General features: G+C 35.8%; 1 protein-coding gene across 2 annotated transcripts in view; it reads right to left on the bottom strand.

The window, feature by feature from the left end:
* Positions 1 to 555: 555 nt before the first annotated feature.
* The window catches only part of NECTIN3 (nectin cell adhesion molecule 3), a 61,585-nt gene continuing 38,829 nt past the window's right edge, over positions 556 to 23,311 (bottom strand). The window contains exons 6-10 of one of the 2 annotated variants that reach the window (XM_066572036.1): positions 18,392 to 18,529; positions 12,662 to 12,800; positions 11,228 to 11,309; positions 4,034 to 4,096; positions 556 to 3,535 (exon numbers count right to left, since the gene is read on the bottom strand). In XM_066572036.1, coding sequence (XP_066428133.1) covers positions 3,359 to 3,535; positions 4,034 to 4,096; positions 11,228 to 11,309; positions 12,662 to 12,800; positions 18,392 to 18,529 — 599 coding nt within the window. In that variant the 3' untranslated portion in view covers positions 556 to 3,358. The remainder of the gene's footprint in view (positions 3,536 to 4,033; positions 4,097 to 11,227; positions 11,310 to 12,661; positions 12,801 to 18,391; positions 18,530 to 23,311) is intronic. The other variant, XM_066572035.1, reaches the window with a different exon arrangement.

Raw genomic sequence — 23,311 nt, 5'->3', positions numbered from 1 at the left:
TACTTGAGCTCAACACAAAATACATTAGATCATTTGTGACTGAACAGTGGGAGTCCTTAAATAATATTTTGTTAAGTATTTCCTTACTTTTAGTAGTACAATTTCTTAGACTGTGGATACAATACAATGAAAATTTGTATTGTATCCACAGTCATTCTGGACATACTCCAAACACTAAATCTTAGATTTTTTTATAATTAGACTACCTTGTAGAATTTAGAGATACTTGGGCAGAGGACAATTTACATTTACCAATGCTAGAGATGCAAATTACTAATCTTCCCCTCCTTCCCTACCTCCCTCACCAGAGATTCTGGGTGCTCAGTTCACCTCAGTACTGCATTTTCACACAGTACTATATGCTTCCAGTTATGTAAGATGAAAGTTAGAAGGATTTCAGCATGCAACACCACAATATCCCAAAGTGGTAGAGTTAGTAAAAAGAACACGTTCTGCATATACAACCACAGAAGAAACATAACACCAAAAAAGTGGATGCATTTTACCAGACTTTGCATTTTAAGTAATCTTAAATCTAAACAACAGAAGAAAATGTTATATTTTGAATGTTTTTATTCCAGTCAAATTACAAATACAAGCATTTTAAAATGTACAAAAATATAAAAGGACATTTCCTACATCTTACAAAAGCAGATCAAACTTACTTCTATATGTACAATCCTTTTAGTGAGAAAGCCTAATTAGCAGACATTTTTTCTGTTCTCTTCTGAGCATTCTTTGCCAAATCTCTCCCCCCAAATTCAGCCACACTTAAAACTAAAAGTAACATTTCAAAAACTTAATATACTAAATGTCCCTGAATAGATTACAAAGAAACCATTTCTCACAGATAACAAACCTGTCGGTGGTAATGTATTTCCTTAATAACTTTAGGGCAAACTACATCCTGATGGGTAGTTTGCAAATCAAGCTTTCTGTAGTTTGTTGATATGTAACTTGGAAAACACAGTTGGATTACAGTTTTATTTTTTAAGCTATTTTTACACATTAAAAGAAACAATGATAGCTTTGTTGATAGCATTCTTCCTTCCCCTAAAGTTTTATCTCTTTCAAAAAAACCAAAACAACAAAAACAAACAAACAAACAAAAAAAAAGGGAAGTATCTGCAAATAATTATAAAAAGCAGTAGAAGAATTTTTCCTGAATCCAAAATAATTGTTTTTTTGCAAAAGGGATTGAAGTGATCACCTGCTCAATACCACATTGTACTAATGAATGCAGAGGAAGCACTGCCACAGCAACAGTTTTGAGCCATTCTATAATGTCTATTCAAATATTTTTGGTATCAAGTTTTGCTCAGTAATATTGATCAAATTATCTTAAGCAGTATAGTTCCTCTCCATGTTCTGTCATTCATTTGGCCACAACACTGTTTTCTTTCAATGTTTTGACAGCTGATGCTTTTTGGAGCTGCAGTAATGTAAGGATAGGTGAGTCAATGCTCATGTAAAGAGGTAGCTACATAAACTAACATTATGGAAAAACAGTTTTGAGGGACATAAGCTATTTTTAGGTCTCAAATACAGCAGGAAACTTTAAAATTGAAAACAGTTGCTCAATTTACATGAATGTGCCCAGTTCCTAAGTGAAAAGCAAGGTGCCAATGCTTTAAAGATAGCTCCCAAAAAGCAGGTTCTGTCCAACCTTTTTTTTTGCCATTCCTTCAGCTATCAACTTGAACCACATCATTACATCATTTAACAGAAAGCTGCTTAGCAAGAGAACAGGTAATACCTACTTCTACAGGGTCCAGAATACAGGCACCCATGCCATAATCTTCTAGCTGCTACCTGTAACAAACTAGAAGAATTTAATTTACCTGGCCCAATTGTGGACAGAGATCTCATTAACTTGTGCTGTGATGGAGATGAATGCAGGTTGAATACAGGTTTAACAACAGCCCCCTGCCTGCAGCACACTCACCTATGCTAGCTTTCAATTCTGCTGCTTCTACAGCTTGACTCTGGCCTCTAAAAAAATTCAAACACCTGCAGAAAAACACACTAATATCCCAGAAGTAATGTTCAGTTCTGTACAACAGGTAGTTCAGCATGACACCAAGCCTTCTTAACATCTTGTCCTTCATGTCATCTGACCAAAAATCATCATTCTGTACTTATGTCCATAATGTACTTAAAGAATACTCAAGTCTCTTAAGTTTCTCTGGCAAATTTTAGACACAACCCATTTTTCTACTGTCTTAAAATATTTTAAGATTGTCCTATGAGCTCATTTCAGCACTAACACATTATATACATATTTTTACTTGCTAAATATTTACTTTTTAGTTCACAGGAAAACTTATTTTTCTAGAAAGATCATGAGCACATTTTTTAAGCATTACCACAGACACAAAAGATTTATGTGGGATACTTTTAGCACTGGTAATGTCAGGACATTCTCCAGTTACTTCACACTACTGGTTAAGATTAAAGGACAGTGCTAACAAGCATTTGAAGTTGACTGAAGCTTTTCTTTTCTTGCTAAGACATAAGAACACATCATAGGCAGTTTTGTTGTAAACTAAGAAAAAACAAGGAATGTATCTATTACCAAGGAAAATAAACTGCAGCATCTAAAATAGGAGTCATATTTGGGAGAACAGATGAAGCTTCACAAAAGACACTTAGAGAAAGTTCTGTCTGCCTAGTCATCTACCTCCTTCAACTAAGTTTCATGTAGACCTAACTGTAAAACCAAAGCCAGCAACAAGCAGAATCAATAGACAACAAAAAGCTTTTGATGTAAAGCAATTGCTTCACTTTTAACAAGGTGGGAAGACGAACAGTGTAGTTTATGGACCAGCCAGTCAGTATTTGAGAGGTAGTTCATTTGACTGAGAGAGGTAGAGCTGGTTGAGAAATCAATAGCTAAGGCCAGTCAAATTCATATCTCAAGCTAAGATGGCTCAGCCTGAGATTGCTAATGTCACAAGGGATTCAGCTGTCTTGCTCATATTTATTCACTTTTATATGGGTAAGGTTCTTGTAAAATATCCAGAGAGAATGCTCCCAGAGATAGCCAGCAAAAAAAGCTTAACTACATTTTGGCATGTGCCAACCAATTAATACAGGTTATACAGATTATGACTGTGAAGGTTAAAAAAGCTAAGTGGCTCTCCTCATTTGCCAGATTGATACTACTACAAAAACATAGACATACCAGGTACTAGAGGCAAGTTTTAAATTCCATATGGTTTACCTGTATAAAATTCTCCATCCATTTTTTTCACACATTAAAAAACCCCCAATTATTTTAGAGATGAAAGCCAAAAAGACATGAGGGTCATAGAGCCAACAGGTAATAAACCCTTGTTAAAGACATCTAGGTACAGAATCATACATAATGTTCCCTTGTATTGATGTAGGCTCTTCCAGGTCCTGAGCTTTGTGGGTATCTGTTGCTCCAATTTTTGTACTGAGTTTGCTGATACACAGGATACATAGGCTGAAGACCCTCTTGCTCCTGTAGCTCTTCAGCCCCACAAGTAAGTTGCCTTCCATTCACAGCTTTCTAAACACACATAAGAAGTAATAAGTTTCATAGTTCATGTATAGAACCTGCAATTCCTGTTCTTGGTAAAGCTTTAAGCAAAATCAAAGATACATTATCTCCAAGACAGCCCTATGAACAAAGAAACAGGAACTTAAAAATTTCCCTAACAGACAGATTTAACTTCAAATGCTTGTTTCAAATGAAGTTGGACTCTAAAGATCAATAAATCTAAAGAGCAAACCAGCAACAACAAAAATGTCTGTCAACACTCCTCTGCTTTATGTTACTCACCAAGAAATGAAAGCTGGAGTGTTTAAGTATTTAAATTAGTCATCAAACTACTATAGGATATTAAAATGGTACTGCTACTTTTCACTTAACTCACACAATCCAACAGTTATTGACCAGGATGGACAAATATTTTTTTGTTCATGAAAACCAACATTATAAGTTTATTTTATGGAATAAGATGAAATCAAAGCTTCAATCAGGAATTCAAGCCATCTTATTATTTACCATGTGCTGCAAGTTTCCAGCATCTCTCTCTCTGTACTGGCTCTGCAAAGTAAAATGTTCTTTCTGAAAGAAGAGAAGTTACAGGGGAAACAAGTCAAGATTCAAAACTGCAGAACAGCTTTGGTTAATAAAAAAACCACCAGTCATCCCAAAATACACTCTGCCTTAGTCTTAACTGGTTGTCATTTAGAATCCTTCTTACAATCCAATGGCTGGCGGAAAAAAGATGAGGATCAGTCAGGGTCACCTGTCCCAGCTGTGTTCCCTCTCCCAATATCTTGTCTCCCTCCCAATCTTCTGTGTACACCTCAAGTCCATCTGCTGGCAGGGCAGTACAAGAAGCTGAATAGGTCCCAATATGCTGTCCAGCAATAAAAAACTTTCCTGAGTTATCAACAGTATTTTCAGCACAAATCCCAAACACAGCCCCCTACCAGCTACTCAGCTACTGCAAAGAAAATTAGTTCCATCCCAGCCAAACTGCCAACCACAAGAGATGAGCTTCAAGATCATCTAAGGAATCTGGAGGTGAACAAGTTCAGGGGACAGATACATTTGCAAGTTCTGAAGACACTTTCACAGGAAGTGACTAACCCACTATCCATCTTGTATTTGAAGTAGTGGCAGGACTGTGGTTCCCACTGTCTGAGAAAGGGGAAATAAGACCCCCATGTCTAAAAACAGATGACCTGAGAAAATACAGGTCAGCCACACTTTAGTGCCCAGCAAGATGAAGGAGCAGAAACTATGCTAAGGCATATAGAAAATAAGGAGATGGTTGGTAACCATCATCATGGTTTCACTAAGGGCAAATTGAGCCTGACAAATTTAGTGGCTGTCTATGACAGGATCATAGTGTTGGTGGAAAAAGGAAGAGCAACTGATGTCACCTACCTGGACTTATACAAAGCATTTGATGCTGTCTCACATGACATCTCTAAACTGAGGAGACATGGATTTGATGGATGGACCACTCAGTGGATAAAAAACTGACTGGATGGTCACACTCAAAGAGATGGCTCATCGCTGGCTCAAAATCCAAGCAAGGACCAGTGACAAGTGACATTCCTCAGGGGTCCGTATCAGGACCAGCACTGTTTAACATCTCTTTGGCAATGTGACAGTGGGATCAAGGTACCCTCAGCAAGTTTGCCAATAAAACCAAGTTGTGTGGTGTGGTGACATGCTGGAGGCAAAGGGATGCCCTTCAGAGGGACCTTGGCAGGCTTGAGAGGTGGCTCTGTGTGAACCTTGTGAAGTTCAACAAGGCCAAGAGAAAAGTCCTGCACCTTTCAGTTGCAATCATAAACACAGGTAAGAACAATTATAACCATAAACACAAACACAAGCTGGGCAGAGAAGTGATTGAGAGCAGTCCTGAGGAGCAGGACTTGGGAATTTTGGTGGATGAGAAGTTCCTTCATGCAGAAGCATTGAAATCTCCCTTCTTTCACGTTTATTTTTTTCTTCACCATTATGATAGAAAAACTTCATTTGTGAAATGGGCTGTTTTCAAACATCCAGTTAATCACCAACTGCCTGAGTTAATGGCTGATTAAATCACACTGAGTAGTGCCATTTAAGAATTATGATTTAGGGTACAGTTTGTACTCTAGTATCATCACTCCTAGTAAAGTTCTTCCTTTATGCCACACTTAGTACAGGATCACAATAGGCTAAAGCAACACCTTCGCACAATTGTATTTAATTTTTGTTTTGCAATTCCATCTTTTCCTAACAGTATCACAGTGGCAGCAACAACACAAAGTAGGCTAGGTTGCTGATCTTTGTGCAGAAGTCCCTCCACAAGTATTCATACAGGTAGGTAACATTTCCAGTGGTCATACATCCGTATTCTTACTTTCAAGAATTATTTTGAAGAGAACCCAATCTCAGTGATATTTTGTTCTTACTTTCTCCTCCTTCCCCTTAACTTTTTACCTTTCTACATTTGTTTAGTAAAGTTTTGAAGCAATTTTGAGTTAAGTTTTAATATGCAAAATTTCTTCAAAAATCATCTAATATTTCCTAACCTTTTACACTCCTCCAACAGTTATTTTTCACCGGTCTATTTTTCAACTTTAGTTTGTCAAGCTTTTTGTCTTGTAATTCTATTTCAAAGTGTCCCCTCCTGTCCTTAAAGTCACCGTGCTTTTGCTTCTCAAGTCCTAAAATGCAGTCTGCATTTCTGAGAATATGTGATTTACTACTTAGCAGGCAGCGTTGCTCCTTCAAACCTGAGCTGAGAGCATGAGTTCACCACACAAGGAGACAAAACACACATGGGGAACAAAAAAAATCCCATCTCCACCAAAAGCTAATGTTCTTTAAACAAAAAACAAAACAAAACAACAACAAAAAATCTGCTTGCTTGAGGAATTCTACCAACAGTGGATGTGGACGTGAGTTAGAGACTCACGGAAACCAGAATAGCAAATTCCAGTTGGTTACTCAATTAAAACTGTAAGTCAAAGAAAATAATTTCACATGGCACGAAAAGACAACACCTTTGCAAGATAATGCAATTATACATTTTACAGGCATGGACCAAGTGACAACCAAAATTACAGGATTCTGTCAAACAAAACTGGTGCAGAGAAACATAGTCTGTGTCTTCTTGAATAGAAACAATCTGGGATTCTGTGCTTGGATGCCTAACAGAAGTTTGCATTGTCTTACCATTACATTTTGCAGAGTTTCATAAAACCTCTTTTAGTGGTTTTACTCTAAGAATTTCTTGAACAGTTCTTCAAAAGCCTAAAACCAATTATCTCGCTAAAAACTTCATCTTCCCTTTTCTGATCCTTTCCAATTTAGAAATTCCATTACAAAGGCATCCACTAACAAAAAAAAGCTTGTGCCTCATTCTAACCCCAATCTGGTAATTTTTTTTTTTCCTATTGCAAGATCCTTTATCAATGCAGATTATTTTATTGACGCACATTTTGTGCTCCCTTCCATTCAATCTTGTTTGTCTAAACAGTTCTTTGGTTTAAGGCAAATAATAACAATACTGCTTCCTTTTTCATCAAGGAAGAGATATTCCCACCTGTATAAAAAGCATTACGAAAAGAAATAGAAGAGTGCAAGAGAGCCATAATCTATAAATGAATGAGCATTATACTAGGTTTAAGGGTTCAGTGGCTGATGTCTTCAAATTTGATTCAGAAACATCATCATTTGATAAATGGTATTTGATACTTTTAATGGTGCTAAAGACAACTTCATCTTTTTCTTTCCTGTTTTGATCAGTAATACAAATATTACAGTTAAAGAACTTTGCTTGGCAAAATAGTGAGGCATTCTTCCAATGCCTCTTCTCATTCCCTTATCCACTCTTATTTCTGTTGTTACAGAAGAGCCTTGTAAATTCTGAATCCTTCAACAACTCTGAATGCTGCACTGCATTGTGCAAATCATGTTTTTGCCTTCCTTCAGAAGTACCTGTCAAATTAATAACTTCAGTTCTTTAACATTGTCAAAGACTGCCCATCTCAAGCATGTTTAGAGGAAAGTAAATAAGTTTTTGCTTCTTAGTAATATATTGTTTGAAACAACGAAGCTTACTCTAATGATGCCAAGGACTGCCAGAATTAGTGCACCCTCTTACACTCCTTTTTAAAATATTATGCAATAGAAAAACTCCTCTTTAAGCCACTGGAATTCTTCCATTGCTCAACTTCTTCCTTATTCACCTCAAAAACCACATTGTTAAGCAGAGATTCCTCTCTCAACAAGGACATAACCTTCAGGCTGCTCACCACTCTTTCACATTACAAGTAATAGATAGTTCTGAGCAACAGAATAGCATTTCCATGGCAATGATTATTAAAAGAATACCTGGCCAAAAGTAACAGTGATGTTGACAAAAGAGTTGACAAGTCTTCATAGTAAATAAAGCTATAATATCATTTTTCCATTGTATTTTTATGCTTTGGACTTTTGCCTTCCTTTTTTAGGGCCATAAGTGAACCAGTTTTTCTCAGTTCTGAAGTGACTCACAAGAACACATGAATTGGTACCTTCAAGTACCAGTACAGAGAAATTATGAGTACTCAGTTACATAGTACTTGTACATACTGGTAGCTCATTATTAACACTAGGAGGTAAATGAGAATGTATTTTTAAAGTAAACTACAAGTTTCCAAGTCTCAAGAAGTATCCATGAAAGATACTGGCTGTCCAGTACTATTCACAGGTCCAGTTAATTTATCTTCATTTTAATGCCATCACCTGCTAACTCAGATATGCATAAAATCAGTTAAATACTGATTGCTGGGATACAAAAAGGAGAATTTCAGCATCATGTACTGAATCTTAAATACTTTACAAGATAAAAAAAAAGCTACTGTCCATGATTTGAACAATAACAGCAGAGAGGATTGAAAAACTAGCACATTATTTATAACAACTTACCAGAATCAGCCTAAATTGAATAAATCCACTTTCAATTCTAAGTTATTGTGAGTATGCAGAAGGCACCATTTAAATTCACTCCTTTACTTTGCACCTTTGTGCAGCCTATCATTTCTACTCAGGCTGAACTGATCATCTGTTGTGGTTGACAAAGCAGTGACACTTCCCCTACAGTTCTTTTTAGCAGATCCAGAAGTTTACATCTTAACTACCCAGTGAGAGGCTCACCTGGCATCTCATTCTGGGTAGGCACGACAGCAATTGGAACACCAGGTAGTACAGCGGTGAGTACAGACATTTAGTCACACAGGATGAGACATCCTGACAGGCTGCTAACTTTTTTCTCTTGCCTCTTTACAGCTATCCAAATGTTGGCTTGGTACACCAAAACAATACAACCAATCACTTCTTGGCTAAAGCTAGTATTTTGACATTTATTTCTGTTAGATAAAATGAAGCTCTTGCCTCAAGCATAACAGAGTACATACTGATTAGAGGCAGTATCAGCTAAGAAGACAGCCTCCAGCTCCAGGTCTTTTCAGTTCTGGAGTTCCACAGACAGAAAAAGACAGGTACACTAACAGTGTTGTGGCAACATCCATTTCTTAAATAAAGTCAGGGTAACACCTAACCTGAAGGGGAATCTTTCTTCTCCCAAAACAACTTAAAACTCTGTTTATCTAATTTGTGGAAAACAAATATTCAATTCAGTCTCTTTACAATTTTTTCTCTATTTAAAAAATACATTTTCATAAAACATTTAATTGAACATTCCAAGACTACAGCCAGGTTCAGCATAAATTCTTTAGTACCCATTAACAGAAATCACAGTAAGCACAATGAGAAAAAATTCAAAGACAGCAAAGTTCTGAAGAGGAAAGCAATAAGGTACACATTCTCTTATGTCTACTTCAAGTTGCTCTGTAAAGGACAAATAATTGCATTTCCTAGTGTTGTAATTTTGCCATCTAGCAGCACTAAAGATGCACAAATACCACAATAGACCATATATTTTGATTCTATAAGCAAGAGAATATTTTTCAAATACTTTAAGCATAAATATTAGCAGAAGAGTGATTCATCAAAAATTGCAATTGTAAGTACTATAGTAATAGAAGAAATAGCTTTGATGCCCATCCTGAGCACAGAAAAGCACTGGTTCTTTTGTATCATCTTTGGTACTTTGGTACCACCTTTAAGGTAAGAAGATGAAGACCTATTATTCTTTATGCCAACAAAATGTTTTCTACCTTCACAATGTTGTAATCATCAGGCTGCTACTACTAGATCCACTACTACTGCAGCAGTGGATCTCAGAATATTTTCCTGCTTCACTCAGCAACAATATACACAAATATTACCCATTGTAATGTTTATGAAATAAGGAAAGCTTTTATCAGCAACTGCTATTTGGTGAGCTTTAGTAACCATCAATCACAAAGAAAATCTACAAGAATATTTTCAATGTTATTAAGAATTCCATGAAAATCCTTCTTAAAGGTAGGTGAAGATTTTTTTCCCCCTCTATGAGAAAGGACTTTTATAGGTCCTTAAAATTGCAAAGATACACCATAGTATTGGAAAAATGATATTTCTTAAAAACAAATTATTATTTTAATTAGCTCAGTGTTATGATTCAGCACATCAGTGGTTAGAATCATTATTTATGGTATGTACTGAGGATGGAACAAAAATTTTATTAAAAACAATTACAATCTAATTCTTACAAATACTGATAGATGACAGAAATTTTCTTCAATGTAAGCAGAAATCTAAAAAAATCTGACTGATTAATGTAATATAAACACACATACAGAAGAGACTTTAAGGGCCATGGCCAGGACCTATAACTGACATTAGCTTAAGTGACCTCTCAAGAACAGGTCTCCTCTATAATGCCTAGTGCAAGAGAACCCTGAATTCACCAGGGGTTTCCCAAGCACTCCAAGTCAACCTCAAAACCGTGCTGTAAGGAAGAACCTACCCTTCCTTGCTCCCCACTTACTCAAAGTGTTTCATTTGCTAGAATCAGCTTTCCAGTGTGACCCCTACAAATTGGTTTGATCAGACTACACCCACACAAACATTAAATGCTGGTAAAGAAGTTTCTTGCCTATTGTTGTCTTGCTTGGACAGCATTACTTTAGATGACAAGAAGCTACCCCTGAAAGCACACGAAAAATTCAACTGTTTGTCATGAAATTGGTATGGGGTCATTTGCTGCTGGTAAATGCAAGCAGAAAAGATAAAATTAGAAGTTACATAATTGCAAATATTTAAAAGTGATTTAGTAATCTTCAACGAGACTCAAACTCATACTTTGGTAGATTAGCCATGTCAAAGCCCAAATTCCAATCTATCCCCACCCATCAACCGTTAATAACTCAAAAGATTGGCAGTTGTTACCAGCAAGGGAGCTTTTGATCAGGTCAGTTTTTAAGTTTACAAGCATAATTTTTCTCTCTTATGAAGACTGCTTGTATATGGTTGAGAATATATGTATATTCTCTTACCACAGAATTTCAACTTTAGATTTTTCTAATTCAAAAGGAGCTGTGTCTGTCAAAGGCTGTTACAAGTTTCCACCTCTAAGGATGACTTTAACATTATAGATAACAGATCTGGATATCACATACGTAGAGAAACAGCTTGGTTGTGAAACCATTGAAAGGTTTCCATATATTACTTGGAAGGCAAAATCAGAACCAAGTTAACATAATAAAGCAAAGTTAACACTTTCCTGAAGTCAATTTAAGATACATATTAACACTTACTCACCTGAAGCATAGCTTCTTTCTGTGGCACTGACAACGTTCTCTCCTCAGATGAGGCTGGTTTATGAGTGGGCGGAAGATCAATCCTGTAGTAAAAGGGGGAATGAACTATAACACATCATGTTTGTCAAGTCCAATTGAATGGTCAGATAATAACTGCCAAATCACCCAGCATTCAGTACTCAGGGACAAACACCTTTCAGTCAGCAATGACTCAGATGTGATATATTGTAATGGAATATGTCTACCACTGGCTATTATTCAGGCAGACACTTTTTGTAGAAAAGCACTACCCAGAATTTGTTATTTATTGCATCCTGTGTTAAGCAGACTGAACTTCCCCCCAAACACTCCAACTAAGGAGGATTAGAAACTACTGGTATCTAACATAATTTTTAAGTTACGAGATACAGCTTGAACAACTTTTTAAATTATAGACTTCCCTTAGAAAGCCTTTGAGAAAGCCTTACTAGCAATTCTTACATGCAAGACTTTTTCAATTTTAACTTTCTCAGTGAAAGCAAGTGGTTATAAAATAATTTAAATATTTAAGATCATTCATAGAAATAAGCTTCAGATACAGAATTTAAGAGAAACCATGTTAAAAGTTGCTCAAAAGAAGACTCTTGATTCATCTTGCTAGCTCAATTCAAATGAGGAAACTTATTTTATGCTAAAGGCTCTTAGTTATTTTTCTTTAGTTCTCTTTAACTATATGAGCAACATTTCGAATTCAGTTTTAGTGTTAACTGTATATGGGATGTAAGAAACTGTATATGGGATGTAAAAAGACACATATTTACAAATATTCTAAGCCCCTGTCACTTTTTTATGCATGTTCCAAACAGAATCTAGACATCATCCCCTTCAACTGACAACGTCTTTTCAGATGTTTTTGTTTCCTTCTTTTTTGTTTGATCATATTGAACAAAGTAAACTGCAAGTCTGTGCCAGAGGCTTAAAGAAACAACCAACATTCCAGAAAGCACAAGAAATCAGTAAACATGTATCAGTGGAAGCTTGCTTAATTTTGCAAACATTTCAGGATTAATTTTAGGGGGCCTTCACATTTGCAAAGCATGGCAAATTTACCTTGCAAGTTAGATCTGCAGTTACAACAAACTAGCAGTCACTGGCACCAGTCAAGAGGGAACCCTTTTTTGCCCTCCAGTTAAATCCATTAATAGTTTTCTTTCAAAAAACCCCAAACTTCTCATGAGATAAAGCTCTTTATTACTTCCAAAGTAATTCTTACCTTCCTTATTTCTTTTTCGGAAATGTGTGATTTCACATTTGTGTACTCTGAAAATAGAGCCCTGAAACTAAAAAAGCTGAATAGCTGCTAAATTAAGTCAGACACTTAAATTACTGTACAGAACAAACTCTTTCTGCATATTGCTTTCAACTGAATAAGAAAAAAAGTCCAACACATACTCACACTTTGTCAAGATAGGCTGGCCTTTTTTTCCTTGGGGTCAGCAGCACTGTCACAAAGATGGTAATGATAAAAAGAGCAAGGACTGCTCCAATCACAGCCCCTGCTACAGCAACAGAAGATGTCTGCTTAAAGGGCACATCTGCAATGTGATAGCATAGGTTACAACTTTAAGAAGTTCATATACTTTTAATACTCAGATAAGCTACTTCAGCGTTGTTCTGAGAAATGCTTCTTCCTTCCACTGCCAAACAGAAAGCCTTGCCCTGCACTAGCACTTTTGTAGTATTGCTTCAACTTACCCAACTAAACAACTGGAGAAATTAAGAGAGTTCGTGAAATCAAAATTTTTGATTTAAAAAATTTTATGGACTACTTTAATTAAATATGAGCAGCATGCTTTCATTCTCAATTTCAAGGTAAGATGATATTACAAAACATATGATTTGCACTTAAATAAGCTAACAAGGTGTTAATTCAAAAACCTAGGCAACTATAGTTTATTGACAATCTTTCTTTAAAGGCACTTAAGTTTGCAGAAAGCAAAAAAGAAAAACTTAAAATCAGGGTAAAAAACCCCATATACTAACTACTAGGAGCAATGAATATGCAAACAAACGCTAAATACTTGGCTTACACTTATTAAAGCAAACCCTAAGACCACCTATCATCTTTAGGACTTCACACTTCAAGCTACAAGAAAGTAATATTTATAAATAAATTTTAATAAAGGGAGAGAAAAAGCTGTGGGGTTTTTTTTTCCTTTTACAGCATTTTTCTTTAGACCTTAGCATTGTGAAATCCAATGCTGAACAACTTCCATAATGAATTAGCATACTTGTCAGTCTTTAAAGACGACTCCTTTCACTATGCTTAGAAATCAAATTTTAAGTCTCAAAACTGAAAAAGCTGCTAACATACTTTAACTTAAAATCATCAGTGCTTTAAACTAGTGCCAACAGGCTCAACAAAAAGTTTCACAATTGGAATAATTCATGTCAGCTGCACTAAACACTTACCTATAAAATTTAGGCAGCATACATTAAATAATGCTCTCATTTACATTGAGTACTGAATCACAAAATTCAACAGTGAAGAAATTTAAAATTAACACAGTTACCTTCAATGTATTTCTAAAGCAGTCTATTATTATTCAAATGCAACACAACCATTCTCTATTTAATCTCTTACTGAAGGAAATTTTGAGAACCTCTTCAGCTGTATGTTCTATTCACAGATAAAAACCCTGAGACTATACAATATGATTTATCAATTACTCAGATTTCTTATGTTGTTCTGCCTGTATGCTGGAAAGCTGAGCAAAACCCCTCAATTAAAAAAAAAAGCAACCTAAAATACAACACTTGATTTGCACTCTAATAAACAATTCCTGTCCCCTCATTGCTTATCAAAGATCTGACATGAACATTCCCCTGGGATTGCACTCACAAAGTATATTTAAGTAACTTGAAAAAAACTGAAATAAGCTTTTTTTTTGACTTCCTTAATGTTAAAGAATAAAGTCCTAGAGTAAAAACTTGCAGAAGTTACTTTGCTCCTCAAAGATGAATGCAACATACCACCCTTGGTTTATATATCGGTTTTCCTGGAATAAGCTCCATGTGTCCATCAGATACCAGCCTGGACACTATAAACTGTCCTGGCTTTGGCTGGGATAGAGTTAACTTCTTCTCAGGAGCTTGTACAGTGGTTTGGATTCAGCATGAGAATAGTGCTGATAACTCACCCATGTTTTGATTTTTGCTAAGTCATGTTTATCCTAAGTCAAGGACTTTTATTTTGTGTGTGTGTGTCTCTCTCATGCTCTGCCAGTGAGGAGCTGCACAAAAGAAAACTAGGAGGGAGCACGGTTGGGACAGATCACCTGAAGAGGCCAAAGGGATATTCCACACCACAGAACACCATGCCAAGTATATAAACTGGGGAAATTACCCAGAAAGAAGTATTGTGCATCACTTGTTTGTTTCCCTCATTTCATTATCCATTACTATTATTATTATATTTTACTTTGTTTTCAATTATTAAACTGTTCCTATCTCAACCTACAAGTTTTGCTTTTGATTCTCCTCCCCATTCCACCAGGGTGCAAAGAAATGGGGGTGGGGAAAGCAAGTAGTTGTGTTGTGCTTAGCTGCAAGCTGGGCTTAAGCTACGACACAAGAATAATTCATAATTTTTCCTGAAGAATGGGCACATGAATCAGTGGAAGGGTTACCTAACCACTGCATTTTAACTGGCTCAAGTTTAGTTTACATTGGGTGCCCTCTTCTTGAAATGAGAAAGTCTCAACTAACTAATATAGATTCTTAGGTGTAGAATTCTTGAAGATGCTTTGGCCTTGTGATTATATCAGAAGAGTTCCTTGACTGCTTCATCTGAACTTCATGGTGCCTTTTCTTCTAGTAAATTCTGCTATCATGTTAAGACATCATAAAGTATTATAATTTCAATCAAAGCCCACCCATTGAGTCTGATTTTGGGTAAGATGACAAACACCCATTTACTTCTGAACATCAGGAAAAATAGTAACATCCCAGCACAGTGTCACACAAAAACTTAAATGCAATTACCACAGGGCACACTTCATTTGGTTTTTTGAATTGCTTTGGCAAAACATCGGTCTAACCAGGAGAATGGTCATAAACCCAGACCACCATGCCAAGCTGAACAAGCCAGAGAGTACCTAACATGTATGGTGCTACCTACTAAGCATTTTAACCACCAGATGGTCAGAAATAGATGGGAATTGATTAATTCCAAGAAATATAGTTAAAGCAAACAAAGACAATAGAATGAAAAAACAAGACTATTTTGAAGTATGCAATGCCTATTTTATCAGCTGTGCTTGAAAACAAATGTTTTGGATGGCAAACACCTCCATTTATCATTCTCTTAATCTTCTTAAAAGAGTTTCTGAAGACACTTGTTTTGTAAGTTTATGCTCTCTTAGGGGAATACTAAACAGCCCATCTCACACAGCTTAAACACTTTAGTTCATTCTATCCAGCCTCTGGGTTTATTGTGCTTTTCCATCTCCAATTTTTAAGAACAGACCTGTGCAACATTTTTGAACACTACCTATGTTCCAGAATGTAAGAAAAAGTTTATTCACACAACAGCCATTTGTACGTACAATCAATTCTTTTTACAGTAGACATAATGTACAAAACATTGCAACGCACATGAGCCCTATCCCTATTAATAACTTCAACTCCAGAACATTTCAACTTCTCAACCCATAGGAATTAAATATACATATTTTTTAAAAAATCAAAGCAAAAAATCCACAGAGACAAAAGCAAGATATCCCATGTGGAAAACTGGTTTATGGTTATGTTTATTTCCAAGTAAAACCATCTTTTAAAGATGATATATCAAGTTTTTTTTGAAGAGAGGTATAATCTCTTTATTCCAGAGATAATTTGGATCAGAACCCTCTGCTAGAAATTTCACTCCTTTTCTTGTGTTTGCACTCAAACTACAGATAACCACAATATCACTTGCTATTGTTTTAGAGACTGGTCAATCATGTATCAGTACTCCATTTATCCAAACCTAAACTTAAGTTGTTTAGGGATGCTTTTCCATTTGAATTTCAAATAAAGCTGTTGTCTTAATCTTTTTTAAAGACATGCAGTCATATGCAATCACAGTGTATTGTCTATAACACTCAATATAACTATTTTTGGGAAGCTCTAAATGCTGTGAGCTACCAAACATCATGAGGACAGAAAAGAACTTCCAGCATCAATGCTCATGGAGCAGCTGTAATTATGCAACCTATTTCACATCAACGGTAGCAGACTTCTCTCCTTTCAGTTTTCAAATACTAATAGAGCCATAGCAGGTGCAATTTCCTCAAGCTAAACACTTAAAAATGGCACTGCAAAAGATTTAATATTCTGCTTATGAATTCATTGTTGTTCTGCAATTCATCTAAAGTTGTTTCATTCCTCCTCACATAATGGGCAGATTTAGTTTGGTGAATCTGCTCAAGATAAAGTAGAACTATTTCACATGTCAGACAAGATTTCCTATGTATAATGGATACAATGTCATTTTAAAGAACATGTAAAATCAGTATGGATTATTTGCAGGGAAAACAAATCCACTGCGGTACAGAGACTGCACAGAGACTGAATTCCTGTTTCATAGACTCTAGTTGCACCACTAAAGAGTGTGTTTTCAATACCTAAAGTAGCAGTGCAAGTGTCTACTTCCCTACTAATAATCTTAAACTCTGGCTACCCTCTTCAAAGCAGGTATTGTTACTTAGTCCGAAGCAGCGTAAAACCGCTGTTTTAACTTCTGGTCATAGAAACTCTAATGCTTTTTGGCACCTGGGAAAATAAGCATATTCACATTAGCCTCCAGCTTTGGAATCTATAGGGGTGTTTTCTCCTTAGCTGTGTCCAATTAACCAGCTTTTAAATTCAATGGTAAGATTCCAACAACGCCTCCAAAACAGGTCTCAAAAATTGCACGCTGTAAAGTTGCAAAGAGCATCTTGTATGCATTAATGAGTTTTGATACCCTGCCAATTACAGGCCTAACAAAACACCTCACTGTATGTATATATACAGACACTAGAGTAAGCTTTAGAAATCAATGACTAAAAAAATAACTTTTCATATTGTTCAAATACAAGCCTTTGACCTGTTTAGAGTTACTCCTCAAAATGTTGCTCATAAGTTAATTTCAGTGCAATGACTTAACTTTTAAGTATATAGTTACAAGAAGGCTCATTAAAATGCTAAGAGGTATTCATTTTTATGCAGAAAAAACCCTAGAAAATAAAGCTTTAATTCTGCTGTAACTCATTTTAATTGGTAAAATATTTGCTATACAGAAGCATTAAGCTTACTGTGGATGGTACCTAGACTGGAGTAATTCAAAGCCCTCAAATTTGATCATTGCCTTGGGTAAACTTATTTTTAAATCAGAGAGCCAAGACAGCCATTTTTTATTCTTAAACAATATTGAACGGCAACTTCAATTTAGTCTTTTTTTTTTAACTCTGACGTAGACCAATATAAGCACTCTGCGTTAAAACTCAAATCTTAAACAGTAGTACAGCATTGGGAAAAAAAAGCAGCTCAAATACATCTTCCCCAGTTTCAGTATTTCCATTGTGTCAAGTCACAATATAAAAACCTTCAAAAAAAAGTTTCAAAAAGTTTATTCCTCCTCTTGTGTAAGTATAAACAATCTGAAAGTGACCAGCCAATGAAGTGAACTGCAGGTACATGTTAGTTTTCAGTGGTTATTACACATACCACTCCCTCCGAGATATTACCGCACCATCTAAGTGAGAAACAAAGTCATCATCCTCATAAAATTCACCATGCATAAAACCCATTCCAAATGTTCCACCTTCATGGTAATCCATTGGTCTTTCATAACGGTCCTGGTACCTGTTAGTATTGTCTACATTGTTCAACTCAGGTTTTCCAGGGTCTTCTAAATAATCTTTAGATATTAAGTTCATTGGGTGCTTTGTTTCTTTTTTTATACTGCCAGGGTAAGAACCCATATCATCTGACTGAAGAACATCTATTTGGGACTCTTTTTGCATATCTGATGGTGGAATGTAGTTCTTAGCAAAGTAGTCACCACGGAACGTCTTTCTTCTCTTATAGTAGACGGCTCCAACCAGAGTACCAAGAAGTAACAGCAAAAGAACCCCACCCACCACACAACCAACAACGATACCCCAAGTGTCGTCCTGCTTTGTTGGCAAGGTTGATGTTGGGAAATTTATTATTCTAGGTTCTGTTGCTAAACCTGTGGTGCCATCAGTCGAAGGATGCCAGGGAACCGTGGGCAGTCGAGTGGTAGTAGTAGGAGGATCTAATGGAAAGAGCAAAGAAGTAGACAAGACACAGAAAAGGCACAGAATGTCAATGCGAGCTAAATCAGTTAAGGGTTTATAAGAAAGCAAAGTTGATGGGTATGTTCTACAAGAATAGTTTTTCATTCTCAAGTTCATGGCACTATAGAAGTCTTAAATTACTCACAAGCTTTGAACTAGCTTCCTTACATATGGTTTGGAGTTAAGCTGCAGCAGTACAGAAAGTATGAAGAGCGAACAAAGTAAAAATAACCTTCAGGTACAAAATTTGCCCTCCTCAAAATAAGGAGATGGAGTTTTTCTACTCAGATGTTGACTGAACATCATTATTTACCTCCTCCAAGGAGGAAAAACTCAAGCAGTCCTCTAACCTTCCATCCAGCCATAGGGAATTCTGGATCAAATTAATTCATTATGCCACAGTGTCAACTATTCCACATTAAATTCCCCCTTTAGAAATAATTCAGGGCACTAAATATAAGAATGAAAAACCATGAGCTGCGTGCTCAGTCGCATGAACTACTGATTTTTAAGCTATTCTCTCCAAAAACATTTGTTTCATTAATAAAACTTACTCAGCCTCACCTTGGGATTAGTGAAAGAAGCATAGTTAAAAATGGTATGTATTAATCTCAAAGTAACATTTATGTTGAGCAAGGAGCCTTCAGGTTTTTAAAACATTAAAAAATTGAAACATTTGAACCAAAAATTATATCTATGCATTCCTTCTATAAGCCATTTAATCCTTCATGCACAAAGAATTTTCCATATTAATTCCTCATTATAAAATATAAACTGATTTCATGTCAGGTTATGCATGTAAACAAGAGACTGCCAGATACCAAGCTTCTCCAGCATGCAGCTTTTGCCTTTGTTCTTTAGGTCTATTGGAGATGTATGCATCTCTATTGCAGGCAAGGTTCCAAGTGATGGGCTGATGACACTGAGATGATACCAATCAACCACAATATTATATACAACTCTTATTTCTATGCCACACTGAAAAGAAGTTACTTTTTGCCTTGCCCATTACAAGCTAACTATTTTAAAATTAAAAAAGGAATTCTAAACATGTTATTATAGCTTGAACCTTTCAGAGAGACTATTGCATGGACAGCCTATTATATCATGTAATTTAATTAAATGCCCATAAGCAAGATCCATGAAAGCAGTACTACCACCACATTAGAAGTACCCTAAATTTACCACCATAAAGTAAACCAGATAGAACTATATCTTTGTCAAGCTTTCAGTTATTTGACAAATCACAATTAAATAGCCATAAATATGATTTTTAATCTCACCACTCAGAAACAGACATACAATTTTTTCATACTAGACAGAATTCTCATATTTGTCATGATTACTACACACCTTGCTGCTGAATGCAACATTTTAAGCATAAGTAAACTTTTACGCAGTTTTTCAAAGGGCATAATTTTATTCCTTAACAATGTGAAAAGTGATGGTTCGTTAGGGTACTATGCATAAATGGAATTAATTTGACAGAAGACAGGAAACTGAACAAGAAAGATGCACTACCAAAATGAATAAGAGGAATTCAGATTATGATTTTAGTAGAAATTGACTTAAAGTGAGTTTGGTAATTTAACAAAGAAGTAGAGATTAAAGAATCCAAGTTTACCAGGGTTCTCTGTCCCACACATCCCTAGGTCATGAAGTTCAAATCTCTCTTCCTTGAAAAGGTATTTGCTTAAGACACAAGATTTATGACCTTAAAACACTATTTCAAACAGTACCAGCAAAATCCTTCCAGGCTATATATACCTGTTTGGCTATAGTTATTTGGCTTTGTAATTGTTTTGCCTCTGACACTGAGGTCTTAAGTCTTATCTCTCCACAACCACAAGGATGTAGTATTTGCATCCTGGCAAATTTTACCATTACAAATGTGAAATAAGCACAGTGGCAATTACAATCTTATTAATATATTAGAAATTCAGTGTTTTACAAAGAGTTTTTCCTTCAAACCTTCCCATTCATCCACCAGTTGTCAGGCTGTCCAGCTGCATTACCAACAAGCACTAATTAACATATTATATCAATTGCAAACACAGGATCAATTAAGCATTTGTTCATATGTATTCCTGCAATACATAACCATGATAACTCTAAGATTTATTTATTTTGGTACTTTTTATTGTTGAAGAATGACAAAATTAAAACTGTACCTTCTTGTTTATAAGGTCAATTGCTACTAAGAATATGAGTTCACTTCTGACATCACCCAGAACTTTCTAAATGTAAAGCTAATTTTTTTTTCTTCCTGTACCAAGCAAGTTCCCCAAATGGAGAACAACGTTAAGATGAGGAATGCCAAAGTTTTATGTCCACCTCATAATATTTTGCTTGCAAATAACATCTCAGATGTCATCTCCAAATCAAGAAAATGCCACTCATATCTGTAGCTAAGAAAGATGGCATTATTTAATTTCAGCAAGTTCTTTAACTATAATATTTCAAATAATCACTGATAAATGTTTGACTTCTTAATGCTTTCCACTAAAACATTAAGGGCATAATTTAAATTTTGTTTCATATGGCACTTTATTCAAAAGCAACAATTTCCTACTGATGACTTCCTTTAACACTTTATTTCGTACCTGATGTTTAACAGCTCTTGTCTCTTTCACTGATGTAGGCTTCTGTTGTTGCACAAAGCACAACATATTAAAATATCCATGTGGGTCAGGGAGCTAAAAGTAGCAGAAATTCTGGAAAATACCTGGCTTTAGTTTAAATACATCTTGGTTTCAGTTTTTGTTTCTTACTATGTTCTGGGGCCTGTTCAAATCCTTATTACATGTACCCTGCAATAATGATGAGGACAAGCAAAGACCCCAACAAAATTTCTTCTACTCTTACATAGCTACCACCCCCATTAATATAAGAGACATAATTGAACAAAGCAAAACCCAATTTTCTGGTATGAATATAGCAAGTAAATTGTCTCCTTCCATTTCCTAGTTGGTTTCAAAGCCTTTGACACCATTTTCTGCCAATAAAAGCAAGATTTTTTCTTGACTTCAAATGAAGCTCTGATACCACCTCAAATTAAAGGACCATGGTCCCAGTGCACTGCTTAGTTTTCACACTCTTAATTGTTTTCCAGATGTTTCCCATCAAAGTCAGTACCAACTTTCAACAGTGTCAGCTTGATATTTTTATTTTTCCCTTAAATGACTATTCTTGATATAGTTTTCTCAGCTCTTACAATACCAACAACTTATCTTGGGCAGGGGAGTTTCTACTATTAAGTTTAGTAGAGGCATCCAACTAACATAACATGTTTCGCATCCCAAATACTACATCTCCCTGCTTCAGTCCTCCTGCTATACCACATCTTTCAAATTTCTGGGACTCACTTCTGCTTCTGTTGCCAATTCAAAGCCAACAATAAGCCAAATATCAGAGAGAAGAAAGTAGAAAGAGATGGATGAATCATCCCTAAAAACAGATCACTATCTTCAAAGTCTTATCATTGTTAAAAAAAAAAAAAAAGTCAACAAGAGAACACAATACTCTTAAACCATAAACCATTTTGGATTTAGCCTACTATGAAGTATTCGAGAGGTAAAGTGACCAGTTCTACAACAGGTAAGATAATTCAATACTGTCACAATTTACTTGGGTTAGAATTTGTCATATTACAGAAACAAAGTTTTGGAAATAAAGGTTCCTTGGAGAGTTGCTGTGTGTTAACATAGACAGTCAAAGTCTTTCTGGTTCCAAAAGCCACAACAGAGTGGCCAAAAATAGTTCTCTCTATTTGCAAAAAACAATCCCACACCATTCAAGATGCAAATGTCCCCTTTTTTTTGCCTCCTACAAGACAAGGATCTGCTATCAATTACATCTAATCCACAAGTGAGTTGGCTTTGACAAATTACAAGATCTCTCTTTGCATACGCCATTTTACTGAGTGGCAAGGACCTGCCTGTGTATGTATTGCTTGTATGTTTGCACAGATACATACATACTACTGTGTCTTAACTTGCTATTCTTGCTCAATTATCCTTAGATGTTAAGTACTTAGAATTGAATAATAATTCTGTGCAGTTAGGTCTTAAAAATCAGCTCTTTCAACTGCTGAAAAGCTTATGTAGCAACTGCTTTATGACAGTAGGGAAAGTCAGCTTTCCATGGAAGAAGACTCAAAGTCTGAGAGCAAATGATTTGGAAATTTATGATTCTTTCTTTCTCCAACCACTGCTGCTCTAATGTCAAGTAGTCAGTGAGGATACTGCATAACACTCTCCCCCACAGTGTCTTGCCTACAAAGGTTTCACACTGGAGCTAAACATTTTCCTTAGAATTATTTTCAGTGTGTGCTCCCCCACCTCTATTTTGGCAGCATAATACTAATATTGCTATCAACAGTTTCTCTCATCAATCATCCACTTTCAAAGTTCAGTGTGCTTTTGTGGTTTCTAGCTGGGATTTTCATGCACCAAATAAAAGACTTTGGTATTTTTTTGGGACACCAAGAAAAACTTATTATTATTGTAACCTCCAGCATGGAAGAATATTCAGGAAGACCACTGAAAATTCAAAGCCTACTAGACCAGGGAGCAAAAGCACCAAATAAAAGACTTTGGTATTTTTTTGGGGCACAAGAAAAACTTATTATTATTGTAACCTCCAGCATGGAAGAATATTCAGGAAGACCACTGAAAATTCAAAGCCTACTAGACCAGGGAGCAAAAGCCCTTTGCTAAAGAGCAGTTTGTCAACATCCCTCCAATATGTAATTTAGAAAA

The sequence above is a fragment of the Molothrus aeneus genome, chromosome 2 (assembly GCF_037042795.1).
Source record: "Molothrus aeneus isolate 106 chromosome 2, BPBGC_Maene_1.0, whole genome shotgun sequence".
In the NCBI taxonomy this organism is placed as follows: Eukaryota; Metazoa; Chordata; class Aves; order Passeriformes; family Icteridae; genus Molothrus; species Molothrus aeneus.
Note: the sequence above shows the minus strand (reverse complement) of the source record. Positions and strands in the feature narration are given on the sequence as shown.